Source organism: Molothrus ater, chromosome 23 (genome assembly GCF_012460135.2).
Source record: "Molothrus ater isolate BHLD 08-10-18 breed brown headed cowbird chromosome 23, BPBGC_Mater_1.1, whole genome shotgun sequence".
In the NCBI taxonomy this organism is placed as follows: domain Eukaryota; kingdom Metazoa; phylum Chordata; class Aves; order Passeriformes; family Icteridae; genus Molothrus; species Molothrus ater.
The window spans coordinates 6748545-6775931 of record NC_050500.2 but is presented as its reverse complement, the minus strand read 5'-3'; the positions used below and the strand labels follow the sequence as shown (position 1 = coordinate 6775931).

Sequence of the window (27387 nt, the reverse complement as noted above, 5' to 3'; positions counted from 1 at the left end):
ACCAGCGGGGAAAGGACTGAAGGTTTAGGAACATTCTCCCATTAAAATGCAGGAATGGGAGCACGGTTAAGGAAAAACTTACTCACTCTGTCTCTGCTGCTGCTCTTTAGGAGGAGAATGAAGTCACTGAGTTCTTTGTCACTCTGGAGAAAGATCCCCAGCAGGAAGATTTCCTGCAGGGCAGGATGCCAGGGAATCCCTACAGCAGTAACGAGCCTGGCATCGGGCCCCTCATGAGGGACATCAAGAACAAGATCTGCCAGGACTGTGACCTGGTGGCTCTGCTGGAGGATGACAGCGGGATGGAGGTGAGAATTTCTGGAGGTGGGGATTGCTTGCACAGACCTGTGGGATGCTGGTTTTGGGCAGCTGGTGGTTGCTGGGGTGGTGATGTAACAACCTGAGCTTGTTCTTGACTTGTTCTTCTCTCCCTTTCAGCTTTTGGTGAACAACAAGATCATCAGTCTGGATCTGCCTGTGGCTGAGGTCTACAAGAAGGTGTGGTGTCCCACAAACGAGGTGTGTGTTACCTTTGTACAGGTTAACAGCACAGAGCACCTGTCCTTCACATCAACAAAAAAAAACGGGGAAAAATCAAAACCACACGCGTCAGGATTTATTTCCTGGCATATAATTTATTGGGTGTAACTGCTCAGCAACTTTTGGTGCTCTGTTAGGACAGATTGTGCATGGCCCTGCAACGTGAGTGATTGCAGAGCACTGCCCCAGGTGAGCTGTGTCCTGTGTCACACGTGACTCTTCCTGAGGAACAGCTTTCCCTGTGTTCCCCTGGGGAGAGCTGAACGTTTCAGTGCCTTTCAGAGCACATTTCACACTCCATCTGCACACAAAAGTTTTGTGTGTGTGCACACAGGGACACCGGACTGCTCCATCAGTCTGTGCTTCAGGGGTGAACCCAAGTTATTTATGCACAGAGCATCCAGTGCTTCTCCATATTTGCACTTCTGCTCTCAGGTTTTCCATCAGGATCTCAAGCACTTGGCAGATTCATCCTTTTTTTGTTTTTCATTGTACGTGTTGTGTGTTTTTCACATGAAGAAATGGACCCAGCAGTCTTAAGGGTCCAGTCCACCATGTCATACTGAGCTTGTTCCAGAGGTGGATGTGGTCCAGAACAAGCTCTTCCCTTCTTTCCTTGTGACCATTCAAATAAACTCCCACTGAGACCATCAGGCTCAAGCTTGCCCACTACAAATATATTTTCTCAAGAGGCCCTTGAGATCATAAAACAAGAGTGATTAGCCCAGCATTTCTTGGTCATTCCTCATTTCCTCCTGCCCTCAAATCACCTTTGAAACCTCCATTTCCTGAAGCCATTTGTGGGAAGAATTCAAACAAAGTGCCAGTTAGCAGTGAATGATGATAAAATGGGTCTCATTAAGCTTTATTTCAGGAACAAAGCCTTCAGTACTGCAAAATCAAGCCCAAACCTTGTGACAGTGATAATTTTTTAACAAGGTACCAACTTGGAAAGGGAGACGAGGCACTGGTGTTAATCTGTGAGTTCTGATTTGAATTCTGATGGAGTGGCTGGTGGGAATGTTCCCCATGCTGCCCCTGGAGGAGCTGTTCCCGTGGGATGCTGGGCGTGCAGCTCTCCCGGGAGGGAAGCAGCTCTGCTGCTGAAAGGCAGAGTTTGCTCAGCATTCCTGAGGATGAACAGCTTTCATCTGTCTTCCTTTGTGAGCACCTCCTGGAGCCGCAGCTCCCGTTCCCTGGGAGCGACAGGCTCACAAGAAACGCAACCTCAGGCCCCTTTTTGTTTCCCTTGTCTCTCAGTGGCTTTCTTTGTTCATCTGCCGTTTTACCAGGGCCCCTGTGGTGTTAATTGCTGGTCGCCAGCGTGGCCTTTGAGCAGATCTTCCCCCCGGGGCTTTCCCTGTGCTTATGTATTTGCTGTGACATTAAGCACTGCTTATTCCACATTAGGCTTAGCACGATCCCTGACAGGTTTTCTCTTGCAAGGTCTCCTGCTCCCAAATCTGGGATTTTTCTTTTCTGCTTTTTATTCAGACCTATGGATTAAAAATGGAAAGTTTTGTGATATGCTGTCAGTATTTCCAGCTGGAAATGCATCTGGAAAAGTGTCCCTTTCTCAGGGTAAAAGCACAGCTTCTTGGCTGTATCAGTGATGTACTGTCTTACTGAAAGCTCATTAAATTGCCTTTTACTCCTCTTCCATTTGCCATCACTGCAGATTTTATCTGTTTGAAAGCTTTCATCCAATTAGCCTGTCCTGCTTCATTTCCTGGGCTGTGCCTGTTCCCTGTATTTCCCAGGTATGCTGTGCCATACCCTCAGAGGAGAGGTTGCCATGGAAAGCAGGTGAACCCATTTTCCATGGCTGAATCTTTCACTTCAATCTTTCCTTGCTGAAGGAAAGCTGGAGGAGATGGAAGAGACTGTTTGTCACCAGTCTGTCAATTAACTGGCAGTGCCAAGAAAAGCTGGGCAGACCAAGGGATGAGTTACTGATGTTTTTGCAGGTGGCTCTACTGTTGTTTTTAATTCATCTCAGGAAGGGGAGAATGAGGGAGTGAAAGATTTCCCCGTGCTACCATCAGCAGGTGCAACAGCACGAGGGAGAGCTGGGGCTGGAGTGTCTGTACACACTGAAACCAGAACCAGGCTTGTGTCCAAGTGCCCAGAGACAGAATGAACAAAAAGCTCTGCTCTTGCAGGGGGAGCCCATGAGGATCATTTACCGCATGCGGGGGTTACTGGGAGATGCCACGGAGGAATTCATCGAGTCCCTCGACTCCACCACTGGTAATGCATTTGTCTGCTGAAAGCTGGGATTAGATTTGAAATCTGAGGTTTGCTGCAGAGCAATGACATTATTATCCTCACAGCAGTGAGCTTAAAGTTGATTGACGTTGCTTTTGCAGCATTTACCTGCTTCACCTCGAGTGAAGGAGGATTTTAGCAGCGCTTTAAAGCTGTGCTTCAGATGTGAGCACTTGCTTGGCACGGGGACCATTCTGCCCAGCCCTTCTTCATATCTCTGCTCTTAATTCTTTTTGAATTCAATACAACTGAAGTGACTGGCATTGCTGGGAAATGTGTGCTGCTCTGCTCTCCATTTCTGCTCCCACTGCACGAGCGTGTCCCGCTGTGGCTGCTCCTGTCCTCACCGCTGTGTCTGTCCTGCAGATGAGGAGGAGGATGAGGAAGAAGTGTATAAGATGGCAGGGGTGATGGCCCCATGTGGAGGCCTGGAGTGCATGCTCAACAGACTGACTGGCATCAAGGACTTCAAACAGGGCCGGCACCTCTTAACCGTGAGTCTCCCTTTGGCACCGGGGTCAGGAGCTATGGGGAGGAAAATCCCACAGACATCCCTGAGGTTTAGACAATCTCCCTTGAGCTGGAGCAGCTCTTTCCCTCTCCTGTTCTTTCTGGGTAACAATTCCTTACAAAACTTGAAATGTCTAGAACCTGAGAAGTTGGTAAGACTAAATCCTGTCTTCTTGGAGGAATTGTTTTCTCCCTTGGCCATATCTGAAAACCAAAGCTGTGCTAAGAGATATAAATATACATATATGCATACAGATGTAAAAATCTGGGGTGTACTGTATCCCAGCAGTCTGGATATCAGGTCTATTATTGTATTAAACTATTACTTCAGTTTCAGCAAAATCCCCCCTCGGTGTGAAGTCCCACAGAGAATCCCTTTGCTGTATTTTGCAGGTGCTGTTAAAACTCTTCAGTTACTGTGTGAAGGTGAAAATAAACCGGCAGCAGCTGGTCAAGCCAGAGATGAACACTTTGAATGTCATGCTGGGGACTCTCAACTTGGTAAGAACAACCTTGACTTCCAGAAGTTTTTTTTTCCGTGGATTCCAATGAGTTTAAGCTACTTCTGACTGCCCTGCTGCCTTGTGACAACTACAGGAGATGGAGATGGGAAATGTTGCTGTGCTGGCACTGCAAATTATCCTTTGGACATTCCTTATCTTTTATGGGTGGGAGTGTGGGGGCAGTTAAACCAGCTGGTGTTCCAGTGCCCCTTCCCACCTCAAACCAGTGACTGCTGGTGTTCAGGGACTGCTCCCACCTCAAACCAGTGACTGCTGGTGTTCAGGGACTGCTCCCACCTCAAACCAGTGACTGCTGGTGTTCCAGTGCCCCTTCCCACCTCAAACCAGTGACTGCTGGTGTTCAGGGACTGCTCCCACCTCAAACCAGTGACTGCTGGTGTTCCAGTGCCCCTTCCCACCTCAAACCAGTGACTGCTGGTGTTCAGGGACTGCTCCCACCTCAAACCAGTCACTGCTGGTGTTCAGGGACTGCTCTCACCTCAAACCAGTGACTGCTGCTGTTCAGGGACTGCTCTCACCTCAAACCAGTTCCTGCTGCTGTTCCTCTGAGCACCCCCATGTCTTGCAGGCTCTGGTGGCTGAGCAGGAGAGCAAGGACAGTGGGGGAGCAGCAGTGGCAGAGCAGGTGCTCAGCATCATGGAGATCATTCTGGATGAATCCAACGCGGAGCCCCTGAGCGAGGACAAGGTGAGTGGCTCCTTTGCCTGGGGTTCAGGGCTTGCACAGCCCTGCTGACAGGGATGCTGAGCTCCAGGAGCTGGAGGGGAGTGCTGATGGAGTCTGACCCTCGTTACACTTCTGGCAGGTCTTAGCAGGCCTTGGGGAAGGGCTCAAGGAGGGCCCTGAACCAAAAGCACTGCGAGGCTGTGTCAGGATGAGTCTTGCATGGTTGGGTGAGGGTTGTTAGGCACTGCTTGGATCCTTTCCTGCCTGTTTTGGGCCATGGGCCAGTGAGAGACAAGAAAAGACACAGCTTGGCCTTGTTTTTTGGAGTGTTTTTGTATGTGTTGAAAACATGATTGATTTTCCAGCTAATTGAGAATAAAACTGTATCTCATCTAGACTGAGAACAAGAAGAGCTTCTCACTCATCTTTTGAAGCTGTGGGTGAACAGGAATCTGGTGTGCTTTGGGTTGGAATTATTAGGCTTTTGGCTGGAAAATGCTTTAACAGCACGTGGAATAAGCCAGGTGTCAGCTAGAAGGGTTGGTGCAGCCATTCCACGAGACCTCTGGGACGAGACTGAGTTTTATTTTTATCAGTGACTACCCCTTCACAAGAGGAGTAGCCCAGCAGCTCCCAGAGTGAGAATTTTCTTGTCAATTTATTGAATATAAATCCTGCTGCTTTTGCTTCACAGGGCAACCTCCTCCTCACAGGGGACAAGGACCAGCTGGTGATGCTGCTGGACCAGATCAACAGCACCTTTGTGCGCTCCAACCTGAGCGTGCTGCAGGGGCTGCTGCGCATCATCCCCTACCTGTCCTTCGGGGAGATGGAGAAGATGCAGATCCTGGTGGATCGCTTCAAGCCCTACTGTAACTTTGATAAGTACGTTGGCACAGCTCAGCTAAAAGCACCTGAAGTGGCTTCTACTGACACATCTCTGCCTTCATTTCCTCATTGATGCTGCTCCAGTCTAATGCCAGGCTTCAGCTTCATTTCTTCTTTCACTTTCAAGCTAGTTTTGATATAAAAGTGTGAGCTCTAGCTTGAGGAATAGGTCTCCAGAGAGTACTTTGAGATGACAGGGGCCTGAATAGCTTTTCTGAGTCTCTGAGCTGGGGCAGGTACAGCATTCAGTTAGAATTACAGGCAGAGTTACCATCTCTTCTCTTTGTTCAGGTATGATGAGGAGCACAGTGGAGATGATAAAGTTTTCCTGGATTGCTTCTGTAAAATAGCAGCAGGAATAAAGAACAACAGCAATGGCCATCAGCTGAAAGATCTCATCCTGCAGAAGGGGATTACACAGAATGCCCTGGATTACATGAAAAAGCACATTCCAAGTGCAAAGAAGTAAGAGTCACTCTTTAATGTGTGTGGTTAATGTGTGTGACTGCCCTGGACATCCTCCTCATCCCATCACCACAATCTCCCAAGAAATCCATGAACAAGTGCCCATTCAGGAGCATTCAGAGCTGTGATGCAGAGGTCTGGTGAGGCAGTGCACATATAGGGATGACCTAAAAACCCTGAAATCTTCCCATTTGATACCCATCCAAGCTGATTTCTTGGATATCTCAATCCTTGTGTTTCCTGCCCGTTCCCTCCCGTTGCACAGCAACAGAGTTTTTGCTGTTGGTAGCCAACTCATGAACACAAATCCCCAGGCTCAGAGCTGGCACTGTGGCTGTGCACAGCATGGGAGTGGGAGTGTGACCGTCCCTTCATTAATGAGCTGAGCAGGGACACGGGGGAAGGAGGGAGGGAGTGTTCCCTGCAGCCTGGAGCCATGCTGCTGTCTGGGACACTCCCTCAGCTGCTGCCTTTTGTGTTCCATGCAGTTTGGATGCAGACATATGGAAGAGGTTCTTATCTCGACCTGCACTTCCTTTTATCCTGCGCCTGCTCCGAGGCCTGGCGACGCAGCACCCTGCAACGCAGGTGAGCCCAGGGCACTGGCACTCTGCTCTGGGGCTGCAGCTGAGCAGAAATTCCTCTAAGACCTGGTTCTACACTCATTTTTGTTGGGTTTTGTTTTGCCATCCTCATCACAGTTGGAACAGTTTTGCTCACAAGTTTTTTCTGCTGGAAGATTTTGGTTCTAGTCTAAAGGGAATTCTGTTTGGGGGACAAAGCAGAGAGAAAATCCAGTTCTCCTGGGCTTACCTCTTATAAGAATGTGAAATTCTTATAAGAATTGCTAATTCTGTTGGAAATCTCAAAGTAGGCATAGGTGTGGAAGCTGTTCAGATATTCCCTGGGCAAGTTCTGCCTTTGCAGAGCATCCTCTGAGTTTTGTGTGTCACATGACAATATTGGGAACATGACTCTGTGTCTTTGTCTTGATGCCTTGAGCCTCTGCTGGGCAGCTTCAGGCATCATCTGGAAAAGTCTGAGATTCTGATTTGAATATTTCCTCCTGCTGTGTGGTGTGAGATTGACATACAGTGTGAAGAGAAGGTAATTATTGATAAGCTCCTCAGGACGTGATCGTTGGTGTTTGAAGGCATCAATACAATGTCTTATCACAAAATAAACATTTTATCCGACATCCCCATGTGAGCTGGTGATGACCAGTGGAGAGGCAAATTGCCCCAGAATTACACACAGTTTTTAGGGCCCAGGAGCATTAAAAAGAAGGAGCAGTTGTTGCAGCTCAGTGCTCTGCCCAGCTGTGCCCTGGGATTAGCAGGGACAGTCACTGTCCTGAGTCCCCTCCTCCTGAGCAGTGCTGTGTTCCCATCCCCCCCAGGTGCTAATAGGAACAGACTCCATCTCCAACCTGCACAAACTGGAGCAGGTGTCGAGTGATGAAGGCATTGGGACGTTGGCAGAGAACCTCCTGGAGGCTCTGAGGGAGCACCCCGAGGTGAACAAGAAGATCGACGCCGCGCGGAAGGAGACGCGCGCCGAGAAGAAGAGGATGGCCATGGCCATGAGGCAGAAGGCCCTGGGCACCCTGGGCATGACGGTAATGGCTGGGTGCTCTGCTCCTTCAGGGGTTTTCCTTCCTGCCCTGCTCAAGCTGCCTCAGCAGGAAGTGTGTGAAGGGATTTATTGATGGATATTGCAGAGCTCCAGCCCTCCCGTTTGCCTGGTGCTGCCAGGAGGGAACAGAGCTGCTGGGAGATGGGATGGGCATTCCAGTGCCAGTGGTGGGCATGGCGTGGTTTGTCATTGTTTTTAACCTGCTTGAGCTTTTCCCTCTTCCAGACAAATGAGAAGGGCCAGGTGGTGACCAAGACTGCGCTGCTTAAACAAATGGAGGAGCTGATAGAGGAGCCAGGACTGACCTGCTGCATCTGCCGGGAGGGATACAAGTTCCAGGTACTGGGGGCTAAGAGTTCTGCATAGTGGGAGCTAAAAGTTCCAGGTCATGGGAGCTAAGAGGTCCAGGTAATGGGAGCTAAAAGTTCCAGGTCATGGGAGCTAAGAGGTCCAGGTAATGGGAGCTAAAAGTTCCAGGTCATGGGAGCTAAGAGGTCCAGGTAATGGGAGGTAAGAGTTCCAGGTAATGGGAGGTAAGAGTTCCAGGTAGGGGGAGCTGAGAGTTCCAGGTAATGGTGACGGGAGATTGAAGTTCCAGGTGAAGGGAAACACATTTTCAGAGCCCTCAGCTCCTATGGGGACTTGCCAGTAGCTGGTTGCACAAGTGCTGGCACTGGAAGATCAGGAAGTCTCAGGGTTGGTTCTTCAGATCAGTAATTCCAGAGGTGGCTGGGAAAGGAAAGTGAAAGCTGGAAAAACACAGGACCAGTTTAAGTTTGAGGTCGATATTGATGCAAGGAACCCTGAAAGGGGGAATAACATGCCCTGACTCTGTGATTCAGAAGGTTGAACAAGTGCTTTATTAAGCTATGTTATATTATACTACATACTATACTAATACTATACTGAACTATACTAAACAAAAACCTGTGACCCTTTCCAACAGTCACAACACAGCTTTGACCTAATTGGTCAATCAGTCAAAACAACCATCACCAGTGTCCAATTAACAAATCCCTTTTCAGCAAACAATCTGCATAACACATTCCACATGTGCCAAACAACAGATGCAGCAAGTGAAGATAAGAATTGATTTCTTCTTTCCCTGAGCTTTCTCACTGCCTTCCCCAGGAAAAATCTTGGGAGGGAGAATTATGTCTCTCTCTGTTCAAAGAGTATGTGAATACCACAAGGTTGGGACTGGGAGAGGTTCAATTCAGTGTGGTGTGGAAAGAGCAGGAGATGAGTTGCAGAGCTTGCTAAGGCAGCTGTGGTGTGGAAAGAGCAGAGATGTGTCCTGTGCAGAGCTGAGTGCTTGCTAAGGCAGCTGTGGGGTGGAAAGGGCAGAGATGTGCCCTGTGCAGAGCTGAGTGCTTGCTAAGGCAGCTGTGGTGTGGAAAGGGCAAAGATGTGCCCTGTGCAGAGCTGAGTGCTTGCTAAGGCAGCTGTGGTGTGGAAAGAGCAGAGATGTGCCCTGTGCAGAGCTGAGTGCTTGCTAAGGCAGCTGTGGTGTGGAAAGAGCAGAGATGTGCCCTGTGCAGAGCTGAGTGCTTGCTAAGGCAGCTGTGGGGTGGAAAGAGCAGGAGATGTGCCCTGTGCAGAGCTGAGTGCTTGCTAAGGCAGCTGTGGGGTGGAAAGAGCAGAGATGTGTCCTGTGCAGAGCTGAGTGCTTGCTAAGGCAGCTGTGGTGTGGAAAGAGCAGGAGATGTGCCCTGTGCAGAGCTGAGTGCTTGCTAAGGCAGCTGTGTGTCCTTGCAGCCCACCAAGGTGCTGGGGATTTACACCTTCACCAAGCGCGTGGCGCTCGAGGAGTTTGAGAACAAGCCCCGCAAGCAGCAGGGCTACAGCACCGTGTCCCACTTCAACATCGTGCACTATGACTGCCACCTGGCAGCTGTCAGGTACGTGTGCCCACAGCCACACAGCCCCACAGCCTGGCCTGGAGGCCTTTCCAGCTGGTTTGGGATCACTGTGGGACTCTGGGTGGGCTGGGTTGTTGATCACTTTGCAGGGCTTCTCCATCAGGGTCTGCTTTAACACTGCTCTGGCCTGGACTCTGCCAGGTGCAGCATTGAGAGAAGCTGTGGAATTGTCATTTTTGGGATGTTTCCTTAGACAAAAGCTTGCATCCTCCTGACTTGCTCTGTCTCTTTGTGCAGACTCGCTCGGGGCCGTGAGGAGTGGGAGAGCGCAGCCCTGCAAAATGCCAACACCAAGTGCAATGGGCTCCTGCCAGTGTGGGGGCCCCACGTGCCAGAATCTGCTTTTGCCACGTGCTTGGCACGGTGAGTACAGGCAGGTTCTTCCCCAGGTGGTTGCATCTGGGTGAGTCAGATCCTTGCCACACGCTCCCCTGAAATCTTGGGATCAGAGGTGGTGCAGCTGAATCTTGGTAGAACGGAGCCATTTCAGGTTCTACCATCAGGAGTGAATCTCCTAAAAAAGTGCAGGTGTCTGTTTGCTCCTTGGCTTCATGTAAATAATTTCAGAGCCTCCTTAGCCCCCAGTCACAGCTGAAGATGCAGTGTTGATTCATTTGTGGCCCAGTGAGCCCCTACTGTACAAAAGAAACCTTCTGACACCAGTGGATTCCCTGGTGTAGATTTCCAGGCTTCTCTTGGATGGTACTGAGGTGCTTGGGCACCTGTCTGGAGCAGATGGAGCTGCTGATGTCAGGATTCTGCTTTACCTTGTGCTGGGTTTGTAATGTCACATTAGAAGTTTGGAACCTGACAGGGGGTAGGTTTAGATCAGATATTGGGAAGAAAGTCTTCCCTGTGAAGGGATGTGCACTGGCACAAGATGCCCAGAGAGATTATGGATGTCCCATCCCTGGAAGTGTCCAAAGCCAGGTTGGACAGAACTTGAACCTGGGACAGTGGAAGGTGTCCCTGCCCATGGCAAGGGTTGGGACTGGATAATCTTTAATGTTCCTCCCAACCCAAACCATTCTGTGATTCTGTGGAATCAAGAGTGGCAACATCCTGGAACCATTTCAGCCAGGAGCTGTATCCCAGGTCCTGGGCATGGGAAAATAGTATTGATGTGTGGACAGATATCTGCAGATGGAATTGGATTTGCCAGAGTGAGCTGAAAGCCTCCCTTTGGGGAGGTTACTCCAAGGTAGCAGGGCTGCCTTTGTGAGTTTCTGTGCCACGCTTGCTGTGCTCCTGGGCTGTGCTGTGGCAGGAGCAGCTCTCTGCAAGCTCCCTGCTGATTTTCAGCCACAACACAAACCTGCAGGAGGGGCTGTGCTGTGGCAGGAGGAGCTCTCTGAAAGCCCCCTGGTGTTTTGCAGCCACAACACGTACCTGCAGGAGTGCACGGGGCAGAGGGAGCCCACGTACCAGCTGAACGTGCACGACATCAAGCTGCTGTTCCTGCGCTTCGCCATGGAGCAGTCGTTCAGCATCGACACCGGGGGCGGCGGCCGCGAGAGCAACATCCACCTCATCCCCTACATCATCCACACCGTGCTCTACGTGCTCAACACGTCAGTGCCACCCCTCCCACCCTCCCACAGCTCTGCACGGGCCAGCACAGATGGGAAATCACATAAAGTTTTGGGAGGGTTGCACACCCTAAGTAGGTTGTTAAGGATTCGCATTGTTGGGAGTGAAGCCTGGACATGCCGGATAACAGGGAACCTATTGAGTAAAAGCAATTGGGAATTAGCTTCTCTTTCCATTCTAGATGTAATTATTACCTCTGGGGTGAGCAACAGGGTTATTACATTAAAGAAACTCTGCCAGCTTAATTTTCTCCTGAGCAGGCAGAAGAGACACTGCGATGAAATAATTGTTAGTTGAAAACTTAACCCTGATACAATTTTATTCAGTGTTCAAATAACACAGGTTGGTTTTCAGATTTGACGTCCTGGAGGAGGGTTCAGGTCCACCAGATTTTCCTGATATTTTTAATTTTTTGGGGGGGTTACCATTATTATTTTTTTGCCAATAAACAGCAGTGTATTGGCACTGCACTGAGGCTGTGTGGCCACATCCATGGGCACCCAGATGCTTTGGAAGACATGAGCTGGTTCTGATGCTGCAAAAATGGGCTGCCCATGTATATCCTCTATTGGAGGAGTTAGATATTAGTAAGTAATACTAATTAGATGAGGGTATAAATATTAAAATACACACCAAGGTCACTCCAAATGCAGTGCAGTGAAATCCCTCTCACTTTCCCGCCTGGAACTAATCAAGGTTTTGGCTGTAATACAATTTCTCTTTTGTTTTTAATATCTATCTCCAGATCCCTGTGCTATTGTTTTCCCAATCCTTTGGGAGACATATAAATGGAACTATTTGTTTCATCTTGTTAGGTTGCTGTTGGCACCACAGAGCCCAAAACCCGCTGGGCAGACGTGGAAAAAAGCCTTCTGTACTTCCCAGACAGAATTTTTAATATTAAATGGAAAAAATAAAGAGCTACTACTTGGCTCCCAGCTGCATCTTTTAGCAGATGAAAAGGTCACACAGCCCTGACAGCCTCATCTGCTGGGATGCTGCTTGGTGCCTGATAAGGGAGAGTTTATCTCACTTCAGAGTCACAGGTCTGACCTGGCTGGCAGCCTCTGCTGCTGCAGTAGAGCCACAGATGTGGCAAAGTGTGATGCAACTTCCCAAAGTCTCCTGTGACACGTGCTTTCCACTGTCAGTTCTGGGCTGTCAGGACTCCTGGGACACTGGAGCTCTGAGGGAAAGGAGGAAAAGGATAAAATATTTATATAAGCTGGCAGTAATGTGCAGTGTCTTTTGGCTTTGAATTTGGCTTGTATGTTCCCAGGGGTTGCTTTTGCAGTAGCGGAATTTTATAAATGGATCCAGGTGTGGCTGCAGGAGCTGCAGTGGCTATGTGGTGTCCCATGGGAGTTGGCACCACTCATGTTTTCTCAAAAAAGGGGAAAAATACCTCTACAGTGGTGTTACCTTCCACTGGGGCAATAGTAGCTGTTTGGCAAACCTCTAATGCCATCCACAACTCCAAGGAAAATGTGTTTGCTTCACTGGGAGCAGATCTCAGCCAGGGATGAGTTTGGGAAAAGCTGGTGGTGCCCACTGGGAGCAAATCCTCAGACAGGGTGTGAATTTGGGGGAAGCTGGTGGTGCCCACTGGGAGCAAATCCTCAGACAGGGTGTGAATTTGGGGGAAGCTGGTGGTGTCCATTGGGAGCAAATCCTCAGACAGGGTGTGAATTTGGGGGAAGCTGGTGCTGCCCAGTGGGAGAAAATCTTTAACCAGGGGAAGAGTTTGGGAAAAGCTGGTGGTACCCAGGGGGGCAGATCCTCAGCCAGGGGGTGAATTTGGGGGTGCCCAGCTGGCTGCCTGTGCAGGGTGCCTGGGCAGCACCCAGGGCTGCCGGGGGGCAGAGGCTGAGCCCCTGGAGCTGAGCAGCCTCTGAGGCTCCCCCTGTGTTGCAGGACCCGGGCGACCTCGCGGGAGGAGAAGAACCTGCAGAGCTTCCTGGAGCAGCCCCGCGAGAAGTGGGTGGAGAGCGCCTTCGAGGTGGACGGGCCCCACTACTACACCGTGCTGGCCCTGCACGTGTGTCCCCCCGAGCGCTGGCGCGCCATCCGCGGGGACATCCTGCGCCGGCTGCTCGTCACCGCCCACGCACGCGTGGTGTCCCCGGGAGGGGCCAGCAGGTCAGTGCCTCCCCGGCTGGGTATGGGCACAGAGCCACTGGGGTCACTGGCACAGAGCCACTGGGGGCATTGTCACAGAGCCACTGAGGGCATTGTCACAGAGCCACTGGGGGCATTGTCACAGGGCCACTGAGGGCATTGTCACAGAGCCACTGGGGTCACTGAGACAGAGCCACTGGGGGCATTGTCACAGGGCCACTGGGGTCACTGTCACAGAGCCACTGGGGGCATTGTCACAGGGCCACTGGGGTCACTGGCACAGAGCCACTCGTGTCACTGAGACAGAGCCATTGGGGTCACTGTCACAGAGCCACTGGGGTCACTGGCACAGAGCCACTGGGGTCACTGGCACAGAGCCACTGGGGTCACTGTCACAGGGCCACTGGGGGCATTGTCACAGAGCTACTGGGGTCACTGAGACAGAGCCACTGGGGTCACTGAGACAGAGCCACTGGGGGCATTGTCACAGGGCCACTGGGGGCATTGTCACAGAGCTACTGGGGGCATTGTCACAGAGCCACTGGGGGCATTGTCACAGGGCCACTGGGGGCATTGTCACAGAGCCACTGAGGGCATTGTCACAGGGCCACTGGGGGCATTGTCACAGGGCCACTGGGGGCATTGTCACAGAGCCACTGGGGTCACTGGCACAGAGCCACTGGGGTCACTGAGACAGAGCCACTGGGGTCACTGGCACAGGGCCACTGGGGTCACTGGCACAGAGCCACTGGGGTCACTGAGACAGAGCCACTGGGGTCACTGGTACAGAGCCACTGGGGGCATTGTCACAGAGCCACTGGGGTCACTGTCACTGTCACAGGGCCACTGGGGTCACTGGCACAGGGCTACTGGGGTCACTGGCACAGAGCCACTGGGGTCACTGGCACAGAGCCACTGGGGTCACTGGCACAGGGCCCCTGGGGTCACTGTCACTGTCACAGAGCTACTGGGGTCACTGAGACAGAGCCACTGGGGTCACTGGCACAGAGCCACTGGGGTCACTGGCACGGGGCTTGTGTCACTGTCACAGAGCTGCTCCTGTCACTGTCACAGAGCTGCTATGTCACTGTCACACCCACTTGTGTCACTGTCACAGAGCCCCATGGGCCACTGGCACAGGGCTTGTGTCACTGTCACAGAGCCACTGGGGTCACTGTCACACCCACTCATGTCACTGTCACACCCATTCCTGCCACTGTCACACCCATTCCTGTCACTGTCACAGAGCCACTTGTGTCACTATCACACTTGCTCGTGTCACTGTCACCCCCACTCGTGTCACTGTCACACCTGCTCACAGCCCCACTCACAGCCAATGGAGTGTGTGTAGTTTACACCAGGTGTTGGCCCCTCTGAGTAACCTTTGCACTCAGGGTTGTGGAGCTGCACAATCCCAGCCTGCCTTGGCTTGGGAGGGACCCTGAAACCCTCCCAGTGCCACCCCCTGCCATGGCAGGGACACCCCCCAGAGCCCAGGGACAGCCAGCAGAGCCCAGGGACAGGCCCAGAGCCCAGGGACAGCCAGCAGAGCCCAGGGACACCCAGCAGAGCCCAGGGACACCCAGCAGAGCCCAGGGACATCCAGCAGAGCCCAGGGACACCCCCAGAGCCCAGGGACAGCCAGCAGAGCCCAGGGACAGCCAGCACAGCCCAGGGACACCCCCAGAGCCCAGGGACAGCCAGCAGAGCCCAAGGACACCCAGCAGAGCCCAGGGACAGCCCCAGAGCCCAGGGACAGCCCCAGAGCCCAGGGACAGCCAGCACAGCCCAGGGACAGCCCCAGAGCCCAGGGACACCCCCAGAGCCCAGGGACACCCCCAGAGCCCAGGTTGCTCCCAGCCCTGTCCAGCCTGGCCCTGAGTGGCTGCAGATGCCCCCCAGGGCTGGTCTGAGCAGGGAATTTCATTCTGGCTGTTCCCTGGAGTGCATCAATCAGCTGATCCATGGAAATGAAGCTTTTCCTTCTTCCTCCCCCACCTCAGCACTCAGCCATGAGCTGGCTGAGCTGTGCCTCATCCCTGTTTGCCTCCCTAAAGAAGCTCCTTCTGGGCCCTTTTGATCAGTGCTCCAGCCTCCCTCAAATAGAAAAATAGAAATAGAACTCAAATGCCATTGCTTTTTAAAAAGAAAAAAAATCAATAGCAGCTGTCAGGCACTTGAAGCACAAGAATAAGTGGCTGTGCCTGCCTGACAAAGGCACAATATTTCCAGAGAGGGAAAGGGAATTCCAGTTTCTGAAAGGATGATTTGAAATAGCTGTCATAATTAGGAATCAATTCATTATTATTCTAAGTCGCCTTAAAGGGCATTTTTATGCTGATGACAGTAATTAGGTGTTTGATAAAGTCATTACATTGTAGTTGCACAAACCCAGCATGAACCAGTGCTCTTGGAAAAGGCAGAGAGCCCTGAAAGGGCTCCTCCATTGCTCCCTGTGCTGCTTTCAGCCTCCCCTGGCTCCTGTTTCCCATTTCCTGGGGTTCTGACAGACCCAGGGGATGTCCTGGAGCCTCAGGGGGGGCAGGGCTAAGCCTGGGGTGGGTTTGCTGCTTTTTAAACCTCCCTGGATGTTCTGTTCCTTCCCCAGGTGCTGTAATAAAAGCACACTGGAACAGGCAGAGCCAGGAACTTCCAGCTAAAGCATCCAATGTCTGGAATTTCAGGGGAGCACACTCAGAAACAGTGCTCAGGAATTATGTCAAGGTTTATTCAAGGGCTTTCTTTAATCTCTGCAGACTAAGGGAGCACAAAGCCTCCCTCTGATAAAGCCTCTCAGGAACAGCAATGTGGCAATTCTGATTTCCAAGCTCTGTGCTTATTTATTCTTGTGGAAAATCAGGAAGAGGGTGATGGATGGTGAAAGGCTCTGCAGATAAATGCCAATATCTTGAATTTTTAGGCTGAGGCAGAGAGGAAGCCACTGGCTCTGACACCAGGGTAATGTCTGCATGCAAAGCATTCAAATTAGCATTCCATGTTCAGGGTGTTGTCTGGGAGCAGCTCCATTCCCAGAGCTCTGGGATGAAGGCTGGGGACACCCAAGGACTCACTGCTACCTGTGCATCTTAAAAAGGGACAGGAACCACTGCAGGAACCCCAGTGCATCTTAAAAAGGGACAGGAACCACTGCAGGGACCCCAGTGCATCTTAAAAAGGGACAGGAACCACTGCAGGGACCCCAGTGCATCTTAAAAAGGGACAGGAACCACTGCAGGGACCCCAGTGCATCTTAAAAAGGGACAGGAACCACTGCAGGAACCCCAGTGCATCTTAAAAAGGGACAGGAGTCACTGCAGGAACCCCAGTGCATCTTAAAAAGGGACAGGAGTCACTGCAGGGAGCCCAGTGCATCTTAAAAAGGGACAGGAACCACTGCAGGGACCCCAGTGCATCTTAAAAAGCTGAGGATCTGCTGATCTGAAACCTGTAAATCCTGGAGGGGCAGGAGGGCTCTCCATGCCCTCATCCCAAGGCAGCAAATCCCACCCCACGGGGAGGTGCCCATGCAGCTCCTCAGCTGGGCCAGCCAGGGTCACAGATTTGGGGAGAATTGAGCCAAAAAGGGCTTCTGGCTCTGCCAGGAGGGGTGGAAGCACAGGTACCAGGGGGAATGATCAGCACCTCCCTTGTTTTGGTAACACTTCCTATTTAAACCAAAGATGAAATTCCCAGAATGGATCCCAGTTCTGGGATTTTGTAAATATAATTTACAGATCCCAAAGAAGTGAATTTAGTGCTCATCGTTACTGAACCACAAATTCTGGCTAAAAAATCTTGTAGATGTTTTTTAGTGTAGCTTTCCTCTGGAATTTAGGAGGAAAAGACCATTTTGGTTGTTTTCCCTTCCCTTTGCAAGCCAGGCCTGCCCAGTGTGTGGCTTTGTGCTGGCAGTCCCTGTCCATGGAGCAGCTGCTCCAGAAGGTAACTCCCAGCCCTAACCCACAAGGGCCTTTTCGTTTTCAATTAAAGGAGCAGACTGCAATTAGATCAAACCCATTCACATGAAAGGAAAAGTCTGGCTTGCAGGATTTGGGAGGCCAGAATTAGCCTCGCTCGGAGTTCTCTTCATCCCGTGGAAATTTAGTCACCTTTACTAATTGGTTTTCCTTTAAATAATTAAGCTGAGCTGCCTGAGCAGGCTGCCACCTACTAAGATGTCTGTTTTAAGGGCACAGACACACAAGTGGAGCCTTTTAATAAGAGCAGCAAAATGTTCATTTTTCCCCCAGAAAAGCCCAGTCTGGGGCAGTTGCAGTGGGAGCCCCTGTTTGTGTTGCTGACTCACAGCAGCAGCAGCAGCTGAGCTGGTCCTGGGTGCAGAAAAAATGGTTTTGATTTTTCCAAAGCTCTGGAGTGTTGAGCAGGAAGCAGCACGTGATGGGGCACCTGAGGAGCACAGGCACAAAAATTCCAAAGCCATGAGAGCTGCTGGCAGGAGGTTCCTCCTTGCCAGAACCTGTTTGTGATTAATCCTGCAGACTTTGGGAGCTGCTGTCCCAGCACAGCTCTGCACCTTTTAGGGCATTCCTACTGCTCCAAACCCAGGTGCTGCATTTCCAGAAGTCCTTTCCTGGCAGGAGAAGAACCAAGGATGTATTAAATGGAAATTCCTCCATTTCTTCAAGGACAAGAGATTTCCCTCAGAGTCTTGCAGAAATGCCTTTATGAGTTGGAAGCACAAAGCTGTTCTGTCATCGGTACCCCCTGGATTTGGTCTTTCCTTCAGGAATCTGCTGTTCTCCAGCAGTGAACACACAAACAAGGCCTGTGCATTGTTTTTCCCACTCTGCTGTTGATTTCCTGGGTAGTCTCAGCCCTCCAGTTCCCTCAGTGCTCGTTTCCCTCCATGGAAGGAGGTTTGGCTTGCAGAGCTGCCCTGGAGCAGAGGGGGTGCCCAGAGAGCCCCAGGTGCCCAAAGCTTCCTGGGCAGGAGCACCCAGCCAGGCCACTCAGAGCCCTCCCTGCTGTCACTGCTGGGCCCTGGCTGCTCCTGCTGCCATCAGGGGGTTCCAAAGCCCCATGGTGTTGGGTTTGGTGTTGCTGAAATGGCTCCCAAGGTATTGGAAAGTCTTTTTTCCCAGCCCCATGCTCGAAGAAGAAGTCGAGATTCCTCGGCTCTGCTTTTCAAGGTTCTTTATTTTCTCTCATCTGTTCCATTCTTTCTCTGACCTGCTGAGATCTGACCAGCAGGTCAGTTTGTGGCACACTGACCACCTTGGGGTGGTGTTGGCTTTTTATACTAAGAATTAGGTGTACTTTATTTACAATAATTTTCCAATACCTATCACCAATGTTAGACAGTCTGTCTCTATTCTAAACCAACCAAACAGTGCCACCATCCCAGCAGAAGATGGAGGACAAGAAGAAGAAGGACAGGACATACCCAGATTCCTCCATCTTACCTCCTGAACCCCATTCTAAAAACCCCAAAATTCTACTTTTCCACCCTGTGACAAATTCACTGTCATTCTATTCAAACTCTTGTGGCTTGTACATCTTCAAACAAAGTTGGGAATTGTTTCCATGGGTTAAAATCAAAGGTGTCTTTGACTCCATGCCAAGGCCTCTGAGCCCCTGCCAGGGTCTGGAGTCCTCCAGGGCAGCCAGAGGGATGCCCTGGGTTCCCCACCATGGCAGAGGGATTAAGTGAGCCTGCTTTCCCTCCCCAGACTGGCAGACAAGGCGGTGAAGGAATACGCCACGTACCGCTCGGGGCTGCTCTTCTGGGCCCTCGTGGATCTCATCTACAACATGTTCAAGGTAAGGAGAGCACTGCAGGTCCTCTGCAGCACCTCCAGCTCAGCCCCACTTCAGCTTTCCTACCTGAGCCATGCTGTGAGTTTGAAATAGAAATCAAAATTTGAAACCCCTCTCTCCAAGGTCCTTGGAAATGAAACTTCACAGGATCCCAGGATGGTTTGGGTGTGGAGGGGCCTTAAAGCTCATCCCATTCCACCCCTGCCATGGCAGGGACACCTTCCACTGTCCCAGCCCCATCCAGCCTGGCCTTGGGCACTGCCAGGGATGCAGGGGCAGCCCCAGCTGCTCTGGGCACCTGTGCCAGGGCCTGCCCACCCTCACAGGGAAGGATTTTTCCTTCTTTTTTTCTTCTGCCCCTTGTAAAAGCAGAAAGGCCACAAGAAGCTGCCTGTGCTCATTGCAGCCCTTGCAGTAGCTGAAGAATTGAGAGACTTCTCCAGCTGGCAGCACTCCTGTGTTGTGTATTTGCTGACTTTTCCTGCTCATTGTTGATGGAAGGAAGGACATTCCAGGCTGTGCCAGGGAAATTGTTGGGTGAGGAAGGAGCCAGGGGCAGAAAGAAACCTGCAGCTTCCAGAGAGGGTTCAGTGCTCAGGGTGAGAGAATGCCTGGGACCTTGTTTCATCCTGCAAAAAAGGATCATGAAGCTGCAGTCAGGGAATTCCTTCCTCTCTTGGTTGTTTGCAGGAGGCAGGGATGGAAATCCAGGAGCAATGGGAGAAGGCACCAGGGTTTGCAGTAATTTTTTTTAATTACATCATTATTAAATCATTCTTTTTGGCCTGATTTGGTGTGTTTGTCCCCTGTCAGAAGGTGCCTACCAGTAACACAGAGGGAGGCTGGTCCTTCTCTCTGGCTGAGTTCATCCGACACAACGACATGCCAATCCACGAGGCTGCAGACAAGGCCCTGAAAACCTTCCAGGAGGAATTCATGCCAGTGGAAACGTTTTCTGAGTTTTTGGATGTGGCTGGTGAGTGTTTGCTTGCCCTTTTATAGGCTGCCTTGTGCAGCTGGTGACTGGAGCCAGCAGCATTCCTGACACTGCTGCAGCTCCTGGGGAGGGGACAGGGAGAGGAGGGCTCAGCACTGCCCAGCCTGGGCTGGCCCCAGACTGCTGGGACACACACCTGAGCAGCCCCAGGCAGGAAAACCTCCCCCCTGCCCTGTGAAACATCTGTAGCACAGCTGGAGGGTGATTTGTGGGGGCTGTGGTTGAGGGCTGGTGAGCAGATGGGACCTGCAGCAGGTGGGTGCAGCTGAGCTGCTCCCTGAGGATTTTGGTACCTCCAGGAGTCAGGAGATGCTGAAAACCTGCAGGGAAGCTGGAACTGCTCTTTCCTCTCTCAAAATCTGCCCCAGGCCAGTCTCTCACTGCCCAGCACAGGGAGCAGAGCTGGGGAGCCCAGGAGCAGCTCCATGTGGATTTAGTGTTTGATTAAATTCACATTTCAGTCCCTCCTGCACGTGCACCCAGCAGGGTTTGCCCTGCTCGTGTCCAGCCCTAAAATAACCCTGCAGCTGTCAGTGGCTCACACATGGCCCAGCACAAATCCCCCTGGGCAGGACTAACAGGGGCTGATTCTTCTCTCTGGCCTTCTTCTGTTCAAAGGACTCTTGTCAGAAATCAATGATCCCGACAGCTTCCTCAAGGACCTCCTGAACTCCATCCCCTGAGCTGCCAGCACGGAGAAGCTTTGGGCAGAGCCTCCACTGCTTGCCTTCCACCCCTCTGTGTCCCTCCTCGTGCAGTCTGTCCCTTTCCCAAGGAGTGCTGCAGTTTTTTGTTGGAATATTTTTTGTTTTGTTTTCCTTTTTTTTTTTTTTTTTGTTTTTGTTTTGTTTTGTTTTTTATTTTCTACAATTTTTCTTCATGGAGTGATTTGAAATTTAGAAATTTGTGTTTCAGCGCTTCTATCTGTAAAGCCTTGTGCATTCAAGCTGTTTGAAAGAACTTGTACAGAGAGGAATCCAAACCAGTAAATCCTAATGCTTTAGTGTGCACCTCTTTGAAGTTAAATAAACAGAACAAATGGGTAAGCTGGGCCTGACTAGTGCTTGAACCAGGCAGGAGCCTCAGTGCCGAGGTGTCCTCACATTTCCCTCCAGAGCTGCTGCTCTCTCCAGCCCTGGGCCTGCTCAGGGAGCCCCAGGGAGCAGCTGGGCACTGCCTGCTGCCCTGGCAGGGTCTGTGTGGGGCTGGGGCCTCGGGGGTCTGCAAGGACAACATCCCATCCCATCCCATCCCATCCCTTCCCTTCCCTTCCCTTCCCTTCCCTTCCCTTCCCATCCCATCCCATCCCATCCCTTCCCTTCCCTTCCCTTCCCTTCCCTTCCCTTCCCAAACCTCCCGTCCCCTCCTTTCCCCTCCCGTCCCCAGCTCTGTGTCCCCTCCATGGAGTGTCCAGGGCCTGTCCTGGCTCCCTCCCAGGCTGGATCCCGAGCTCTCTGTGCCTCTGATGGATGTCCCCTCTCTGGGGGCTGCTCCCATCCCTGTCCCCTCTCTGGGGGCTGCTCCCATCCCTGTCCCCTCTCTGGGAACCCTTCAGCTCCAGCCAGGGCAGCCCCAGGGCCCTGCACAGCCCCCCTGGGCCCTGCACTGCCCCCCTGCATGCCCAGCCCAGCTCTGCCCCAGCCCTGCTCCCCACCTGTGCATGCTGGAGCCTCCCCTGGCTCAGTTCTGCTGACACCTGGTGAGGCTGGAATCTAATAAAGCTTCCCTGGCTTCCTCGTCTCTGTTTGAACTTGAATTCCCCAGCACAGTCCCAGCCCAGAAATAACAATAATAATAATAATAATTGAGAGGCTGAATAACTCCCCAGCCCTTTGGTGCCTGGTGTTGGTGCTGGATTGGCAATTAGCAGAGGGTGAAGGTGCAGTGTTTGTGTTCTCACCTCTGGGCTGGGGTCACTCCTGGCAGCTGCAGCTGCTGCTGGGGAGGGGCTGGGCAGGACCTGCCCCGGGGGCTTTGCTGGGTGCCCCACAGGGGCTGGGCTGGGCAGGACCTGCCCCGGGGGCTTTGCTGGGTGCCCCACAGGGGCTGGGCTGGGCAGGACCTGCCCCGGGGGCTTTGCTGGGTGCCCCACAGGGGCTGGGCTGGTGCCTCTGCCTGGCCCTGGGAGGTGCAGGAGGGGCTGCTCTGGAGTTGGCTCCTTGGAGCAGCAACCCTGCACCTCTGCTGCCCTGGAACCCCATCAGAGAGCAGGCACAGCTCCGTGGGAGCCCTGCAGAGCCAACAGAACCTGCTCCAAGCTGCAGCTGGGCTGCTCAGGGTGGCTGCAGAGTCACTGGGGCAGCCTGGGCAGTGCCAAACCCCCCAGCCCTGCCAGAGCTGCCCCAGGGCTGTGGGGCTGTGCTGCTCAAGGCTCTCAGCAGGGCCAGGGCTGAGCCCCCACCGTGTTCTGGCTTTGCCATTTGTGGCCAGGGCTGGGGAAGGCGTGGGAGCTGCAGGAGCACCAGGGCTGCCTCCCTGCCCTGCTCAGGGCCTTTGCTGGCCAAAGCAGCTCTGGTGCCCTGCAGCCACAGCCTGGGGGTGCCCCCAGCCCTGCCAGGGCAGCCTGGTTCCCTTGGGCAGCACAGCTGAGCTGGGAATGCTGCTGGGAATCCTGCTGGGAATGATGCTGGGAATGCTGCTGGGAATCCTGCTGGGAATGATGCTGGGAATCCTGCTGGGAATGATGCTGGGAATGCTGCTGGGAATCCTGCTGGGAATCCTGCTGGGAATGATGCTGGGAATGCTGCTGGGAATGATGCTGGGAATCCTGCTGGGAATCCTGCTGGGAATCCTGCTGAGAATGATGCTGGGAATTCTGCTGGGAATGATGCTGGGAATCCTGCTGGGAATGCTCCTGGGAATGATGCTGGGAATCCTGCTGGGAATGCTGCTGGGAATCCTGCTGGGAATTCTGCTGTGCCCCACTTGTGCTGGCCCTGATCTCCTGTCAAAGCAGATTCAGGAGCTGCTGGGGCTCCCGGCAGGGGAACCTTGGGCTCCTCCCCTCAGCTGGGGCAGATCCTCGGGGCTGCCAGCAGCACAGCCTGGGCCCTGCTCAGCATCAGGGACACTGAGGAGGTGGCACCTCAGAGGGAGCTTTGAAACTTCTTGCAGCAGCTCCCCAGAGCTGTCCTGGGTGCTCTGCAGAGGCCCAGAGATGGATTTTGGATAATAAAGGTGCTGCAAGCAGTGGCTCCCTGCCCAGGGCTGTGGTTTAGGGACAAGCCAGGGCTGAAGAGAAGGTGGGAGCATCCTGACAGTGCTGGGGAGCAGATGGGCCTGGGAGGGACTGAGGGTGACAATAACGACCCCAGCAGAGGTGGGGAGGGACAAGAACAAAAGGGAAGTGCTTTGGAAAGTTCAGCTGGTCCAGGCCACACAGAGAGGCTCCAAAGTTCTCAGTGCTGCACAAAGGCAAAGAGCTCCAGGCTCCAAAATCCCTGGGCTGGGGCTGGGAGGTCAGCAAAGACTTAGGGGAGTTTGTTACTTAAATTAAGAATGAGAAGACTGAGGGGAGATGCCTCAAAATGGATGAAGTTACTCAAAGTGATGAGCTGAACCATGAGCTGAACTACAGAGTCAACCCCCTCTCCAAAAAAAATTAATTTATTTGCCAAAGACATTATTTGGGGGAAAGAAGCCCTTTGTGATGCAGGAGAGGCTGGGTGAGCTGTGGGACTGCTTTGAACCTGACTGTGGGCAGGAGCTCCCCATAGTCAGGAATTTCTGACATCCCTGCACTGGGTTGGGCTCCAGGATTTAATTAATGTGGGGATTAATTAAACCTGGGGAGAGCAGGGACCTGCTGCCCCCCCAGCTGCTGCAGGTGCCACAGAGCCCTGACCTGCCCTGGCTGTTCTGTGCTGCTCCTGCCCTGGAATTCCCTTTCCCAGCTCAGCTCAGGGCCCTTCCCTGCTCCTCTGCCCACCAAACTCTCCTGCTTTGTCTCTGCAATTCCCCAGAAATGTTTTCAGACGAGCAGGGCTGGAGCTGCTGCCCATAAACACAGCAAGCTGCAGCGCTCCAGTGCCACAGAGCATTCCCTGGACTTTTCCCAGTGGAGGAAAAGGAATTTCCTCCCTGGACCTGAGTCTGTGGCACCTTCCAGGACATGGCAAGACCGTGGTGGAGCCTTGAGGGACGTGGTGGGGACATCCTGGGGCTGCAGTGCCCCAGAGCTGGATGGAACCCCACATTTTCCTCCAGGTTCTGCAGGGTTGATGATCTGGCCATGCTGCAGGAGCCTGCAGGCCCTGGGTGCACACAGGGAATCCTGCAGGGGGAATCCTGCAGGGGGAATCCTGCAGGGCTCCCTCCCGGCCTTTGGGCCAGCCCAGGGCTGGATCCTGCTCAGGTCACAGCCCAGGGACCCTCCAGGCACCGAGTGACAGAAAGGAGCCCAAAGCCACCAAGTCCAGGCTCCTGAATTCACTCCTGGTGTGACCAGGCAGGTTTGGAGCTGCCCCGCAGCCCCAGGAGGCTCCCAAAGCACCCAGGGATGTCCTGAGGCTGGGTAGGAGCCACCCCTGGTCACGTTTCTGTTCCCTGGTAAGAAAATCAGGATTGGCCTTGACTCGTTTGCTGCACGGCCACGTTCCCATCCAGGTGGGGGTGAGTCACAGCTCAGGTGTGAGGGATCAAGGATCCAGGGAAAAACAAGCTCTGAGCTCACCAGGAGGGCTGGAAAAGGGTCTTGGGTGCATTGAGGACAAAATCACCTCCGGGACGTCGCCCCTGGCTCCAAGTTGATGGGAAAAGCCAGGGGCAGCCACCTGAGCCTCCAGGAATGGTTACTCCCTTCTTTCCAGGAGGGAAAAAAATAATGGTTAAATCCCTATTTGCAGACATCTTTGCAGGATTGATCCCAACCCTTCACATCAGCAGCTGGGGAGGAACCAGCTCCACCCTTTATCCAAAGCCTGGGATCCCCCTCCTCTCCCAAAGGGGAATGGCTCAGCAGGAGAAGATGCTTTTGGGCAAAATTCTCCATCAAATGGTACAAAGGACACATGGAAGGGAAGCCCCTGTGCTGTGCTTTAACCCCAGGCAGGTTGGGGGCCTTCGGGCATTAACCCAAAGAGGTTTTGGGGTGTGTGAGGAGGTCTGGATGTGCCTCTGGGAAGATTTTGTTTTCCTGGTGCTTGTTGAGCCTTTCTTGAGCAGGATCCTCCCGTGCTCAGCGCTGTTCCTGCAGGTCCCAGGTGTGGAGTGGGAATTGCAACCTCCCTCCTGTCCCACAGGGATTTTCTCCCACTGCTGCCACAGAGCCCAGGAGGGATCAGAGCATTCCTGCTCCCTGATCCTCACTCTTGGATGCTGCAGAGCTCTCCTGCCCCTTCCCTTCCCTCTGGGAGCATCAGGACCTCACAATGCTCCAAAAATCAGAGTTTTCCTTCTGGAAAGGAGGAAAGGAATCCCCACCCTGGCACTCCTCAGCCTGACTCAGCCTGGTCCCTTCCCTTGGGAAACTCAAACCCTGAGTGGGTGAATCATGGGGCTGTGGGAGAGCCCAGCCAAGGCTGGTGCAGCCCTCCAGGCCCTGGGGGACCCACAAATGTCCCTGGAGCTGCAGGAGAGGTGGGAATGGTGAGAGAGCCCTGCTCTGCCTCTCCTGGGGCTGCTGCATCCCCTCCAGCCCACCCCACAGGGGCAATATGCTGGAATTGTTCTGCCACTTCCCTACAGCCCTTCTCCAGTGGGTGTGTGACATTAAACAGGGCAAATATTGAGTAGAAGTTGGAAAAATTCAGGTGTTTGTGGTTTAAGTTCAGCTTTGACATATGGAGAGAGGCTGAGCTTTAAAAATAAAGAAACATCAAGATCACCATGTTTAGTCTTGGCTGCTCCTGCCAGGGATGTTGGGTCTGACTCCTTTCCCACCTTTCCCTGCCGTGGGGCTGCAGGAGGGACAAAGGAGATGTTTGGATTTGGGGGAGGAGGAGGAGGGCAGGGCAGCCAGGGCCACCCTCTCATTAAAGGGCTCGGGCTCGAGTGCCTCAGAGGGAGAGATCCCTGCCCTAACGAAGATAACCCGATAATTACTGTCATTAATCACAGCCCCGCTGGTTCTTTCCCAGGTGTGGTTCCAGCAGCGCCTCAGCCACGCTCAGCACCTGCCCTGGGCAGAGTCAGGGCTGGGACAGGAGATTGGGATGGGGATTGGGATGGGAAAGGGCTCAGGGTGGAGCCTGGAGCCCTCTGGGGCTCGGCCCCAGGGACAGCCCCGGGTGCATCCCGTGCTCAGCCCCGCTGGCTCTGGGGCTGTGTCCCGGCCTGGAGGAGTTTGAGTTTCCCAGCGCAGGGTCCGTGTTTGGGACACCCCGCGGCTCCATCGCTGCGGCTTCTCCCGGCCGCTCTTTTTAATCCCATTTAATGAGCGAACCCAGCAGCATCCTGTAATTACCGCTAACGTTTGATGGCAGCCAGCCCAATGCCAGGGGTGACATCAGGCACCGAGGGTGGCACAGGAGCCCAGCTCACTGCCCGGCCCTTCCTGCAGCCACCTCTGCTGCTCTCAGCAGCTTCGAGCGGAACCAGCGCGGGGAGCTGGGAGAGGCGGGAGGGAACCGCTCCAAAGCCCCGCGACTCACGGCAGGGACACCGCGGGGACGGGCACAGCATCCCCGGGCCCGGGGGAAACCCGAGAGCTCCAGGGGAGACGGCCCCGTGTCCCTGTGGGTGCCCCAGGGGAGATGTCCCCCCTCGGGATAAATCCCGGTGTTTGTGAATTGTCCCTGTGTGTCACAGTGTCGCTGTGAGTGCTCCAGGTGTGCTGTCCTCACTCAGGACAAACCTCGGTGTCCCTGTGGGTGCCCCGGGTGAGATGTCCCCTCCCCCGGCCAGGTCCCAGTGGCCCTGCGAGTGCCCCAAATGAGATGTTCCCCCTCAGGACAACCCCCGGTGTCCCTGTGGGTGCCCCAGGTAAAACGTCCTGGTGTCCCTATGAGTGCCCCAGGTGTGCTGTCCCCCCTCGGGATAAATCCCGGTGTTTGTGAATTGTCCCTGTGTGTCACAGTGTCCCTGTGGGTGCCCCAGGTGTGATGTCCCGGTGTCCCTGTGGGTGCCCCGGGTGTCCCCTCCCCAGAGCAGCCCCGCAGTCCCTGCCGGGGGACAGGAGGGGACAGGAGGGAGGTACCGGGGGATGCCCGGGCAGTCCCAGCCCCGCATTCCCGATCACGCCCAGATCCCTCACAGCTCCCACCGGGAAGTTTTTCTTCTCCCCGTGTCCTGCAGAACCTGTCAGGCTAAAACTCCCCACGGTGCAAGCAAGGAAAAGAACCAGCCAATGGCTTCTGGAGGAGAGGCTTCGACAGGGAGTTAAAAATAAAAAATAAATCCCAATTCAACCTAACCCCCCTCAGTGCTCGGAGCTTTGGGTGCCGCTCAACCCAGCAAAGTTTGGGGCAACAACGAGACAGGAATCATTTATTCTGTTAATTTGAAATCATCCTGCAGCTGAGTTAATCAGGCCGTGCTCCTGCAGAA

General features: G+C 53.3%; 1 protein-coding gene across 1 annotated transcript in view; it reads left to right on the top strand.

Annotated features, from left to right (window-relative positions):
• Positions 1-20948, top strand: part of UBR4 (ubiquitin protein ligase E3 component n-recognin 4) — a 93646-nt gene extending 72698 nt beyond the window's left edge. Inside the window, exons 90-107 of the mRNA XM_036396068.2 lie at positions 111-308; positions 439-519; positions 2703-2790; positions 3175-3302; positions 3712-3819; positions 4411-4530; positions 5204-5394; positions 5689-5862; positions 6351-6450; positions 7262-7480; positions 7723-7836; positions 9256-9398; positions 9657-9782; positions 10796-10990; positions 12924-13148; positions 18818-18908; positions 19719-19881; positions 20521-20948. Of these exons, the coding sequence (XP_036251961.1) occupies positions 111-308; positions 439-519; positions 2703-2790; positions 3175-3302; positions 3712-3819; positions 4411-4530; positions 5204-5394; positions 5689-5862; positions 6351-6450; positions 7262-7480; positions 7723-7836; positions 9256-9398; positions 9657-9782; positions 10796-10990; positions 12924-13148; positions 18818-18908; positions 19719-19881; positions 20521-20585 (2529 nt within the window). The 3' untranslated portion in view covers positions 20586-20948. The remainder of the gene's footprint in view (positions 1-110; positions 309-438; positions 520-2702; positions 2791-3174; positions 3303-3711; positions 3820-4410; positions 4531-5203; positions 5395-5688; positions 5863-6350; positions 6451-7261; positions 7481-7722; positions 7837-9255; positions 9399-9656; positions 9783-10795; positions 10991-12923; positions 13149-18817; positions 18909-19718; positions 19882-20520) is intronic.
• The last annotated feature ends 6439 nt before the right edge of the window (positions 20949-27387 follow it).